The sequence below is a fragment of the Paroedura picta genome, chromosome 5 (assembly GCF_049243985.1).
Source record: "Paroedura picta isolate Pp20150507F chromosome 5, Ppicta_v3.0, whole genome shotgun sequence".
NCBI lineage: Eukaryota > Metazoa > Chordata > Lepidosauria > Squamata > Gekkonidae > Paroedura > Paroedura picta.
In genome coordinates this window covers 35826529-35840143 of record NC_135373.1, presented here as the reverse complement: position 1 = coordinate 35840143, position 13615 = coordinate 35826529, and the positions used below count along the sequence as shown (strand labels likewise).

The 13615-nt window shown below is 46.5% G+C and overlaps 1 protein-coding gene across 2 annotated transcripts in view; it reads right to left on the bottom strand.

Annotated features, from left to right (window-relative positions):
* Positions 1–12120, bottom strand: part of SESN2 (sestrin 2) — a 57539-nt gene extending 45419 nt beyond the window's left edge. The window contains exon 1 of one of the 2 annotated variants that reach the window (XM_077337221.1): positions 11405–12120. In XM_077337221.1, the coding sequence (XP_077193336.1) occupies positions 11405–11749 (345 nt within the window). In that variant the 5' untranslated portion in view covers positions 11750–12120. The remainder of the gene's footprint in view (positions 1–11404) is intronic. The other variant, XM_077337220.1, reaches the window with a different exon arrangement.
* Between the last annotated feature and the right edge of the window lie 1495 nt (positions 12121–13615).

The window sequence follows — 13615 nt, the reverse complement described above, 5'->3', positions numbered from 1 at the left end:
AGGCTTTTTTGTTCTACTTCAGACCAACATGGCTACCAACCTGAACCAAATTTTCCTGTAACCTGAACCACATTTTCCTGTTATCTTCACTGCCCTGGGTGGTTAGCAAGCTCCCCTCAACAATAATTACCCAGAGAAGCTCGCTTGACCTGAACCAGAGACAGAGGTATCTCCATCCTGGCACCCACCTGGTGGAATGAGCTCCCAGAGGAGACGAAACTTGAACAGTTCTACAGGGCCTGCAAAAGGGAGCTCCTCCACCAGGCATTTGGTTTAGGTCAAACTGAACCACCACTTCCCAAGGGCCCTCCCCCCCTGAGCCTCCCTCCTATGGCACCCATTACAATTCTGCCTAACCTACTGGGCTATCAGTATGACTTAATTTAATATTTACTATATATTTTTCTGAGCCTTGTGCTGCAGAGTGGTAAGGCAGCAGACATGCAGTCTGAAGCTCTGCCATGAGGCTGGGAGTTCAATCCCAGCAGCCAGCTCAAGGTTAACTCAGCCTTCCATCCTTCCGAGGTCGGTAAAATGAGTACCCAGCTTGCTGGGGGGTAAATGGTAATGACTGGGGAAGGCACCGGCAAACCACCCCATATTGACTGCCATGAAAACGCTAGAGGGCGTCACCCCAAGGTTCAGATATGACCCAGTGCTTGCACAGGGGATACTATTCTATGTTGTTTGTTGTCATCACTTTATTATTGTAAAAATAAGTTACCTGTATTGTTTCTATTTTATATGAACCACCCTGAGCCTTGGAGGATGGTGGTATTCATAAATATAATATATAAATAAATACAGAGTTTTCAGTCCCTTAAAAATACATTGCAGAAATAAACTTTTGTGGTGCCTATCAGATGCTTAAAGAGTCCTGTGTTGGCAGAAGGATACGGTAAAGGTATCCCCTGTGCAAGCACCGGGTCATGTCTGACCCTTGGGGTGACACCCTCTAGTGTTTTCATGGCAGACTCAATACGGGGTGGTTTGCCAGTGCCTTCCCCAGTTATTACCGTTTACCCCCCAGCAAGCTGGGTACTCATTTTACCGACCTTGGAAGGATGGAAGGCTGAGTCAACCTTGAGCCGGCTGCTGGGATCGATCTACCAAACTCATGCTCAGAGGTTCAGACTGCATGTCTGCTGCCTTACCACTCTGTGCCACAAGAGGCTCTTACGGCAGAAAGATAGACAGGTGTATAAAGAAAAGCTCTGATCTGCTTAGCTCAGGCTAGCCTGATCTCATACCTTGGAAGCCAAGCAGGAGTGGCCTGGTCAGAATTTGGAAGAGAGGCCACCATGGAATACCAGGGTTGTGACTTGGGGACAGGCAATGGCAAAACGCCTGTGAATGCCTCCTGCCTTGGAAACTCCAAAGGTCACCATAAGTCAGCTGTGACTTCATGACAAAGAGAAAGAGAGAGAAACAATTCAGAACAGCGGAAACAAAGGCCACTGAGACACACCAAAAGGGTAGTTCGGGTCAGTCTAAGGTGAAATCCAAAATCAAAATCCACGTGACACTACTTCCTAAGGCCAAGGCAAATGACATCGAACAGTGTGCAAACTCTGAGTTTGCTAGAGCTCTTCATCAGGCTGGTTATTTTTTTTTTTAAGTGGACGGTGGAGGAAAAGAAAGACTGGGGCAATCTTAATAATCCTGGGGCTGCTTGAACCCCAGGCAGGGCAGGCACGAGCAGTGTCCATGGAGGGAACCTCCTCATTATCTTCTTCCCTCACAGAATCATAAAGTTGGAAGGGATCTCATGGGTCATCTAGTCCAACCCCCTGCACTATGCAGGACACTCATCCATGGGGGCAGTTGCCCCTGCAGCCCACTGGCTAAAACCACCACTGGTCCTTACCCTGTGTGAAATAAGCCGTGTAGACTCTCCTCAGTTGTCATGCTCAGGATGCCAATTTGGATCAGGACCAAATGGCCTCTGGGGAAGGGATTCCGGGCCTCCCCTTCCAGGGGCCATTTTCTTTCCCTGAAACAATCCTGGGAGGAGGAGGAGGTGCTCTTTGGCCCACTGGGGAAACCAGTGTAGTCCTGCATCTCTTTTGGCATGTGGAAGTATCCAAAAAGATGGAAAAATTCACCCAATGCAGACACAGGAAGGACTAGCCCAGTCAACACAGCTTCTTTTTCAGTGGAGAGTGGGATATGGCCTGATGTAGCCAGTCATCGCCTTCTTTGGAACAAGCCCATATTGACAGCTCATAATTACCTTGTAAACAACTAATATATCTCAACATCTCCTTCCTCCTTTGTGGTTGGGAGCTGCTGAGTCACTTGCTAATAATAAAATATATGGGCTTATTCTGTTCACTTCTTTAACAAAACAAAAGTAAAAAGAAAAAAGACTCCAGATGTCGTTCTACCAGGGCCCAGATTTCTTTCTTTCTTTCTTTCTTTCTTTCTTTCTTTCTTTCTTTCTTTCTTTCTTTCTTTCTTTCTTTCTTTCTTTCTTTCTTTCTTTCTTTCTTTCTTTCTTTCTTTCTTTCTTTCTTTCTTTCTTTCTTTCTTTCTTTCTTTCTTTCTTTCTTTCTTTCTTTCTTTCTTTCTTTCTTTCTTTCTTTCTTTCTTTCTTTCTTTCTTTCTTTCTTTCTTTCTTTCTTTCTTTCTCTTTCTTTCTTTCTTTCTTTCTTTCTTTCTTTCTTTCTTTCTTTCTTTCTTTCTTTCGGGGCAACACCACAGACCTGGCAATGGCATTTTCATGTGCAGCTGAGAAACTGTCAGAATTATTACTTTATAAATGATAAATGACTTGGTCCCTATATTGTATATTTTGCCTGAAGTGCTATAACATGGATCATGGTAGCGGTTAAAATATTATATTAGTATCTGAGGGCCCTGGTTCGAATCCTTGCTTGTGCCATGGAAGCTCTCTGGGTAACCTTGGACCAGTCCCACACTCTCAGTCTTAAGCCTACCTCACAGGGCGATTGTAAGGTTAAAACAGAGAAGAAGATTATGATGTATGCTGCTTTAGAACCTCAGCAGGATGAAAGGCAGGCTATAAGTAAATAAAACAAATAAAAACAATAAGATACCAGAAGAGCCCTTTAAAGGGCTAGAAAAGGAGTGGGGGAATCCTGAAAATCCCATCAGCCAGAGCCTCTCTGAATTTTTTCTCTTTGGAGAAAATTAGTTTGTCTTTTCTCCTGACTAACAAAAGCCCAGTGACTTGTAGATCAGGTGAGATGTCTCGGGGCTTTTCTGTGGGGGCTTCCTGCTGGCCATGCGGAAGACGGCTAGATGCTGGCATAAAACTTGACTCGCCTTTTCAAGGATCACAACAGTCCTGTTTATCTTCAGATCTGAACAACGCTTGCTTTCACCTATTCCGTCTGTCCCCTGGACGCAGTCTACCTTGGCTGGATGAAAATATTTCCCAGTTTAATGGCCCTCGGTTTATGAAATTACATTTCGGTGGAAGTCCACAGTTCCCCATCCTGGAGGGCTTTTGGTGATTAAAAGCAAATGTTCTGGTTTATTGATGGTCCTAACAAGGTTTATGGCTGGCTACTGTTGTTGAGTGATTTCTTCATTTCCCTGATGGATGCTGTTGTATTTTATAAGTTATCACATAAGCCAGAAGGAGGCATTTTTTAAAAAATCAGTAAATCAGATAGCAAGTGTGTACAACTGAGGCTGTGATCCAGTGCACTGGCAAACATGTGTGGCACTGCACAATAGCTGTTACCAACAGGGGACAACATGATTTGGTTTAAACTCAGACAAGGAAGGCCAGTGTTTGTGCATCCTCTGTCTACTGCATGGGAACAACATGGATCACTAATCAGGAAAATTCTAACTTTTAAAAGCCCCAGATAGCCATCTCCTCTGACTTGCAGTGTAGCATGAAGCAAAAATGTAGAAACCAAAAACAGTTGCACAAACATCCCAGGTATTTCTGCGTTTCTTTGCCCAGCAACAGCCTCGGTTCTGCCTGAATCAGGAAGAGCCTTGCCAATGAAGATGGCTTTTACACCTTGCCCGGGAGCTGTTTGCCTGTGCAGCCAATGAACGGGCTGTTGTTAGAGTGGGGAAGAAGACAGTCAAGCACCGTTGGCTGACTAGAGGCCGTTCCTCAGCCAATCTGGGCAAGAGACACCACAAAGGAGGACTGAGGAAGGACACTTGCAGCCTAGCAGGGAGCTGACTGGTCCCACCCCACTGCAAACTCTCCTTACCAAGGATGGATAAATATGCCCTCCCCATGCACTGCTCTCTGTTTTTAACCTTCTATCACCTTTGCACAACTCCGGTCCCACAGAGGCTCAAAGGAGTTCAGTCCGCCACCAGAACAAGAAGCCCGAATCCACGGAATCTCCTTTTTATTAGGGTCAACCCAGATTCTATGAATAGCTGACTTAAAGGCACCTTTTTGACTCTATTTCATCGTCAAGACTTTGGAATAAGCTAGGATCTAGCAATTGATAAAAGGCTGCTTTTGCTAATCTGGGCTTTATATGAGCTGTCCTTGCCTAGAGGGAGGTATAATAATAAAGGACATCTCACTGAGCAAATAACAACTTTTAAAGGTGTTAGGCAGGGTTGCCTTCTAGCACCCTCATTTACTGACATTTATTTATTTCATTTATATACTGCCCTCCCCTAAGGCTCACAGCGGTTCACATGGAACAAAAACAAGAACAATATATTAAAGTCAGTTACTATATTGAAGGAAAGGCAACAGTAATAATAAAAACCATAAACAGAGCTCACAACATTCAAACAGAGTCAACAAGCTAACAAACCAATGGTTCAGGCGTATGGGTTCAAGGGAGGGAGGTTTGGGGGCCCAGTAGATTTTGAGCTTCAGTCGACCTCAACCAAATGCCTGGCCGAGGAGCTCCCTTTTGCAGGCCCCATGGAACTGTTTTAGTTCTGTTAGGGCTCTGATCTCCTCTGGGAGCTCATTCCAGCAGGTGAGGGCCAGAACGGAGAAGGTTCTGGCTTTGGATGAATTCAAGCAGACTTCCTTGGGGCCAGGGATCACTAGCCGGTTGGAGGTGGCAGAGTATAGAGCTCTGAGGGGCATAGGTAGAGAGGCGGCCCCTCAGGTACACTGCACCCAGACTGTGTATGGCCTTTAAGGTAATTACCAAAATCTTAAACCTGATCTGGAATTCTACTGGTAACCAGTGCAGTGTTGGAGAACGGGCTGGCTGTGGGACCTCCACGGTGTCATTGTGAGGACCCTGGCGGCTGCATTCTGGGCCAGCTGTAGTTTCCAGCTCAAGGTTAGAGGTAGGCCTGCATACAACAAGTTGCAGAAGTCTAGCCTGGAAGCGACTGTCACATGGATCACTGTGGCTAGGTGTTCTGGGGCCACTAGTAGTTTGGCTTGGCGAAGGTGGTAGAATGCCAGACGTGCTACTCTTGTAACCTGGTCCTCCATTGAGAGGGAAGCATCCAGGATCATGCCCAGGCTGCTGATAGCTACACACTATACCGGTTGGGCAGATGCACTTCCTCACTTGGACCCTTCCTGCCCAGCCATAGGACCTCCGTCTTTGAAGGGTTCAGACGACTCTGCTTGAGCCACCTCATCACTGCTTCCAGGCAGCTGGCTAATGATTCTGTGGGAGGATCAGGGCGGTCATCCATCAGGAGGAAGAGCTGGGTGTCATCTGCTTATAGATGACATCCCAGTCCGAACTTCCGTACCAGTTGGGCAAGATGGCACATGAAGATGTTAAACAGGACTGCTCCTTGTGGGACTCCGCATGTAAGTTGGTGTCCTTCATACTTAAGTTCTTTCGATCTAAAGGAGGGCCGTGTGTCCCAGCAGCTCTAAAGTTATACCATATTTCTTTTCTCTCCCTGCAGGGGATAAATGCAGGATACAACCCCCCCCCCCAAGCTCTTCAAAGTCTAATGGCAGCTGACAAACTACATAAAATTTTATTTCTTGTTTTTCGAGTCAGACAAGATGCATGAAGTGTACGACCATAAGAGACACGTTTATACATAATGTTACAAGCAGCAAAAAGACGTGAGGGAGGGTTTGAAACAATAACCAATGCTTCTGCTAATCTTGTTTCACATGGTGTATGTGCCATCAAGTGCCATCAAGTCACCCCTGCTTCATAGCAACCCTATGAATTAATGTCCTCCAAAACTTCCTATTGTTGACAGCCTTGCTGAGGTCTTGCAAACGGAGGGCCATGGCTTCCTTGGCTGAGCCAATCCGTCCATTACTGAGTCCTCCCCTTTTCCTGCTGCCTTCCACTTCTCCTAGCATTATTGTCTTTTCCAGTCTTCTGTTAACAGGACCAAAATATGAAAGCCTCAGTTTAGTCATTTCAGTTCCTAGGCTTCATTTGATAGAGAAACCCTTTTTTGTTCCAATTTTTACGATTATTATGCTCTGCCCATCAATCTACCATTGGGAGTGGCCCACTCTGAATGGAGCCAATTCTCTTTGGTTATAGTTTCAGGCTATGCCTATTTGCTACCCCTTTCCATTGCTTGCTTTCAAATCTTGGAAACCAAGATCTGACCATGGAAGCGGTATCTTCCATACATTTGTTGGTATTGTTCCTCTTCGCTGCATATACATGTTGATCAAGTAAAACGTGTCCTAAAATGTGCAGAAGGTGTTTACCCAAGCTCTGTGGTTTGAGGGGCCCCCTGTGGTGACTTCCCTCCATGGATGAGTGTGACCAGGTGCCATAGCTGAGTTGTGACCCCCACACCTGAACTGCACATGGCATGACCCATTTTGGCTCCCGGCCGCCCAAAGGTGCTCCCACTAACTTCCTATCTACACCAGATGGCCTGTTGGCCAACCAGCAACGCTTTCAAGTCTCAACATAAAGTATATATATGTGAGCCCACTTCGGCAGATCAGTCGCAGGCAAAGCTGGCAAGGAGAGGGTTGTGGGTTGTGACTGAGAAAGGTGCAGAAGGCTGCGGGGAGAGAATGAATCAGCCACAGAGGGAGGCCGGCAGGAGGGCAGGCTTGCATGGCTGGCTGTGCCATGTCCCAAGGTGGCTACCCCAAAGCTGGTCTGGCCTAGGGATGCCTGCCTCCCTAGGGGGACCCGGGGAGTCATCTCCAGACTACAGAGTGAGTCCGGATGGCATACCAAACATACTTTCTTCAGAACAGAAAGGAAACAGTAGGGTGAGAGGGGTGTGCAAATTATAAGTGGCACAAAGAATGTGAAGACAGAAGAGGGAGGCCTTTCCCTGCCGTCTGCTTAGGAAGTGGGTAAGGTACCGTTAAGTTAACATGAAATGCGTAGTTGTGAATTTCCTGCATTCTGCAGGGGGTTGGATTAGATGACCTTGGGGGTCCCTTCCAAGTCTATGATTCTATGATTCTAAGAACAGGCAAGTTAGCAAGCTGGCCTGTGCTAGAGGAAGCAGATTCTGAACAGGATAATCCCCTGCAGAGAGAGAAAAGGAAACCCATGTTTTGCGATGATTGCAAGCATTTCGAAGCCCTCAACACAGCAACACAAGAACTTCAAAACCCACTTATTTTTATGCAATGTGGCACTCTGTGCCATTTCCCCCTACGCAAAGGTTATCTTCGGTTATAAGATATGGCAGTTGTGAAACAGTCCTGTATGAATTGATCATGTTTGGGAACATAACTGCATCTTGCAGGGTGATGGCGGCGGACTTTCCATAAAATTATATTCAATATAAAAAAGGACGGGTTCAAACAGCACCATCAAAATGTAGATTCCACATGCCAGAGACCAGGTTTGAATTTTACATTTGCTTTCCATATTGAGTGCAGAGTGCCATTTATAGCTGCCCTGCCCTTATCTAGCACTAAATGGGGTTATCTATTACAGATCAAGCATATGCAAGTAAGGCCAAAAATTACACCCTATATCTATATGGAAGTGTGAGAGAGAACCTGAGATCCACTCCATTGACCCACCACAGGTTGCATCTACAGATCGAGACTTTTCAAAAAGCAATGCTGATATCTGAAACTTATTGATTAAATATTGTTGGAAATCTCTGCAGGACTCCATGATGTTTTCCTCACCATTCTGCTCTTGCCCTTACAAACAAATGAGCACTTCCCTTTGTGTTTTTAAATATACATCACATCCAGAAGACATCAGATGATAAAACAGCAATTGCCAATAACAAAAACCCTCTTTAAAACATCAGTGAAAAGTTCATCATCAGTTCAAATATGCTAACACAGTAATATGCTGAGATATTCCGTTGATTTCAACAGATTTGGACTGGGGTAACTCTGCACTGGTCATTGGCATTAGAAATATAAAGGACATTTGATACACAGCCACCTGGATTTTGTGGAAAGGAGGTATAGAAGTGTTTCAGCTAAGACAAAAAAAATGGACAGATCTCCAAACCCCAAGCAATAAATCACATCGCATAGCAGTCCTGAGAAGAGACTTTTCCAAGCCTTTTGACCATGGAGGAACACCTGAAATAATTTTCAGGCCTTGAGGAACCCCCAAAGTGGTGAGATGCCCTCTCACGAGATGTGGGTGTGAAAATAAGATGCAGGAGCCAGCCAATCAATCAATTGATCACTCATTTACTGTTTCCATTGTGGAGAAGAGACAAGGCCTGCAAAGCAACAGGGGAAGGGGGCTCCAATGATGTCTAGTGATGTCAGTGGCCATCTGAACTTCCGGGAAAGGTCCCATAACCCCAGGAGAGATCTAGCGTAACCTAGGGTTTCCCGGAACCCTGGTTGGGAATCCATGCCTGAGAAGGGGAGTTGAGAAATCCCCATTTTTTCCCAGTTATTCTTTTTTCTTGGATGCTGATTTCACTTTCTAGTTGTGGGACTACCAGAGATCAGATCCCTTAGTGAAAATGGATGCTTTGGAGGGTGGTCTCTATGGCTATTTTGCACTGAGGTCCCTGTCCTCCCCAGACTTTTTATGTTAAAGAAATTTAATTGCAGGAAAATACTAGTAAATGTTTTTGACAAAGTGAAGTTGTTAGTTGCCTCAAAAGTTCCAGCTAGCCCTGCGAAGGGTGCAGCACAAATAACAACACAAATTACTGCTGGAGCCCTGCAAATCCTTAAACTGGGCTTGGATCACTGGAGTGAGAATCTTAGGGGGGAATTAGAGATGGTTATGGAGAAGGAGAGGGTGGTCAGATGTTTAAATGTTACCCTCTATATGCAAAGGCTGTGTATGCCAAAATGCCACTTGCATTCCTAGTTTGCCTAGGGTGCCAAAAAACCTCGGGTGGGTCACCATACCAAATAAACACGGACTTGCGGGTCACCATGCTGAAAAGGCTGGGAACCTCTGTTCTTTTGTCTGGGCTTCCTGGTATATATTTTCAGTTCAGGTCTGTGAGATTTAGAATCATAGAATTGGGAGGGGTCTCCTGGGTCATCGAGACCAACTCCCTGCAGAATGCAGGAAATTCACAACCACCTGCCTACCCACAGTGACCCCAATTCCATGCCCAAATGATGGTCCTCCCAAAAAACAGAATCCCTGGCCAGCCAGGCCTGGAAGAAATTCGCCTACTGAATTTTGGAGGTCCCAAATTCAGTGTTTCTTGGGTCCAAGGTGCTTGCAGAAATGTTGGACGCTGGATACAGTGCTGAGAAGTTGGACACTGAATCCAACATGCTGAGGATGCCAGAGTGTCTGTCTGTCCTTTTTCAAATCAAGTTTCTAGTCCTAATGGCTGCTTGGCAGTGCCTGATGAGATACTGAATGTACGTGCTTATGGTAATACGGCTCAAACTGCAGATCAGGACTCTCTCACTCTGTGGGTCAAGAGATCAGGACTGAGAGGAACAGGCAGAACTGGAAAATGAAGACCTGGGAAGCTTGACGGGAAACACAGGTGTGCCTGTGCATAATGTGGGAAGCAAATGACACCAAAAGGGAACATGATGTGTAAGAAGAAAAATAAATTACTAAAGAGCACCACACCACATAACTGTAATGGACAAAACACAGCAGCTGAAGAAATCCTTAAGACAGCACTGCAGAACGCAAAGATGATTACTGGGATGGAATTAAACTCAGATGTACTAAATTCATATTCAAAGAGAGTCTCTCAAGAAGTATGTATAAGTATTGATGACTGATGATTAACATAACAAATCTAGAGTCCAGCGGCACCTTGAAGACCAACCAAGTTTTATTCATGTACGTGCACACGAAAGCTCATCCCTGGAATAAAACTTGTTGGTCTTCAAGGTGCCACTGGACTCTAAATTTGTTCTGCTGCTTCAGACCAACACGGCTACCCACTTGAATCTATAATTATCAACATGTGCTTGATGCACCTCTATAGAAAATCCATCATAAGTGTATCAGAAGAAAAAGCAAAACAGACACCCGGCATATTGTCCTGCTTCAAAATGTATCTTCATCAGAAGAATGCAGAGAGGAAGACAATTTTCAAGTGGGAACTTTCCCTTCCCAGGCCATAATAAAAAAAATGCGCTGTAGGAAGTTCTGGCTCTTCAACATATAATCAAAGGATAAGCATTTAAAAGTCTCTTCATTTTCCTTAACACCACTGAAATAAAAACTTAATTACCTACTGCAGCCGATCGACTGTGAGAAATGCCCATGAAACCTTCTTCAGGAAAACCATCTATTTATCAGTGTTAAAGCATTCGACATTAAATAAAAACTTGTTCGGTGTTTATTGACGTCTGATTCTTGTATTCAATATTGAGAAGTAGCGTGGAGTTACTTTGCAAGCGGGTGCTATAGAAGTAAAATTTAGAACTTATTCATACCTTGCATTTCTCCCCAGGGTGGACTCAAAGCATTTTTATAATTTTCTTTTTTACTACTTTATCCTCAGGTTAGGCTGTAAAGATCCTTGTCTAACCTGCCACACCCACTTCAAAATGTCTGAGAACAACTGTCCTATGGGATGCTGGTCCCGATGAGGCTGAGGGGACCGCACAAAAGTTGGACACGGTTTAGCTGCTGTCAAGTGTGATTTTAAAGTCCCCAAGAAGAGGTATGTGTGTGTGTGGGGGGGGAGGGGGGAGGGCTGGACTGGATGGTTCTACGTAGTTTCTTCCAGCTGTGTGTGATTCTAGGAATTGGAACTTTTCTGTGCTATAACACCGTGTCACATTTGAAGTTAATACAGCAACTCTGAGTGAGCAAAGAGCACTTTTCGGCACCAGATAACCACAATGCACTTTCAGTAGATGCAGACAAAGAATACACTTTCAGTAATATTTCTCAGACATGAATGGCAGGGGGATTTCTGTGTTGGAAGACATGATTCTGAGGTAATGTTTTGAATCCCTTTACAAGGATTTCCTCAATGTAAACAGAAAGGCCCAAGTTCATGTTACAAAAGAGCGCATCGCTTTCCCAATACTTTGCTGATCCATATTGCCTTTTAAGCAGCATCTGACCTTGCCAACCCAGACCCTTACCTGGGCAGCCTGGAGCATTTGGGCACATCGCTCTCGGATATCTTGGAAAGGACAACTTCCAGACAACCTCAGCAGCAGCACAAGAAGCCAGGGGAGCTCCTTGGCTTCCGACTGCCCATTTTGGTGAGGACCGGGCCCTTGGATGTGGCTGAACAGAGCCTGGCCCAAGGCATCCATCGCTTCTCCTCGGCTCTTTTCTCCCCGGCTCTGGAGTCCAACCCACTTGGCCGAGTCCGACGAGCGTTCCCACGCCTGCAGGTGGCCTAGGTCCTCCTGGGCGGGATTCTCCCGGGCATCCCTGGAGGAGTCGGCAGTTCCGACCCCGGCAGCGAGCGGGCTTGTCATTCTCGGGCGCCCCCCAAGCAACAACAGAAGTCCCGCTGGGGCTGCGCAGCAAGTGCGAGTTCTTCTGGCAGTTTCTGGCGCCGGAGTTAACTCTCCGCCCCGCTTCACAACTGGCCACACCAGCAGGCGTTCGCGTCCAGCTTCCACCCCGCGACCTTGGGTGCAAATCACTCCTCCCGCCACGAATCCATGCTCGGCCAAAGGAGCACAGGGACGGGCAGGCGGGCGCACACCCCTCAGGGAAGGTGCAGCAGAACGAGTTGCGCGGAAAGCATCTCTGGCTGATGCAATCCGCTCCCGAAGCCCCGAGAACGCGGAGCCCAGAGTGGCGAGCCTCGACAGGTAAAGGGGAGCCGGGCTCGGCGTGTGCCGCGATGCCTTCTGGGAGCTGTAGTCCGCCTGCGCCGGAGGCCGCCGAAACGCGATGGCAAAGCAGAAGCCCGCCCGAGGGCTTCCGACGAAATACGCCGGCAGTCTTTATCTCTCGCCTACCTGCCTCCAAAAATTGATGGAGCGTAATGGCTGGCTTAAAAAAACAAACGTTGTGCGCAGTTAAGAGATAATGTACTTCTGTCAGCTGTAGGACAAAGTGGTTTCCTTAATGCACCTTCGTAGAAAATGCCCTTTTGGTGTAGTGGTTAAGAACGGCGGCCTCGAATCTGGCGAGCCGGGTTTGATCCCCCGCTCCTCCTCCACATGCAGCCAGCTGGGTGACCTTGAGCCAGTCACAGTCCTGTTAGAGCTGTTCTCACAGTAGTTCTGTCAGAGCTCTCACAGCTCCACCAACCACCAGCGACCTCACAGGGTGTCTGGTGGGAAGAGAGGAAAGGACATCCATCCTCAGCTGTTGTTTCCCTCGGCAATAGCCTGCTTTATACTATAAAACCAAGGTGGTGTAGCTGCTAAAGTGTCTCACTAGGATCTGAGAGACCCTTCTTCCAATCCCCCATTTGTGCCATGGAAGCTCGCAGGGTGACCTTGAGCAAGTAGCACACTGTCTGCCTTACCTGCCTCACAGGTGCCACCGAACTCCAGCTTCGTTCCACTGCTTCAGGCCAACACGGCTACCCACCTGAATCTACCTCACAGCCTTATTGTGAGGAGAAAACGAAGAGAACGACGTGAGCTACTTTGGGAAGAAAGGCAGGATATAATTTAAGGGCAGGATATAATTTATGGGCTAAGGAGGCGTTTTCAGGGGAGGCTGTGCTTTAGTACACCTGCCAGTTTTCCTTTTGGAGATCAAGATACACAAAAGGAAGCCTTCCTTCAACTAATGGCTAGTGGATCTGTGGAACTTATTGCCACAGGATGAGGTGATTGCTTACTTGGATTTCAAAAGGGAGGTTGTGGGCACTTATAGAGGATGAAGCACCACTGGCTTACAGCCATCAGAAGCAATATTAAACACATCCCCCCAGAAGTGAATCCCATTATATTCAGTGGGGTTTATCCTAGATTGCTGCCAGTTAAGAATTTGCCAGTAATACTTCAGTGTAGTAAGCAGTTAGCAAGTGAAGGCTGTTGCCAGTGGGACCAGCTTGCAGGTTTCTTTGCAGACTCTATCCACAGTTGGAGACAGTATAGTGGACTAAACAGGCCATTCAGGGGTGGCCAAACTGGCTGTCCAGATGTCCATGGACTACAGTTACCCATAATCCCCATGTTGGTTGGGGCTAATGGTAACTGCAGTCCATGGACATCTGGAGAGCCATAGTTGGCCAACCTTCTTATGATTGCCAGCACTGTGATGTCCTTTCTGAGCCTACGAGTACTTCATATTTCAGGAAAGGGTAGCAGGCATCAGTTAGGGTTGTCAACTCTTAGTTGGAAGTACCAGAAGACTTTGGGGGTAGAGCCTGGGAA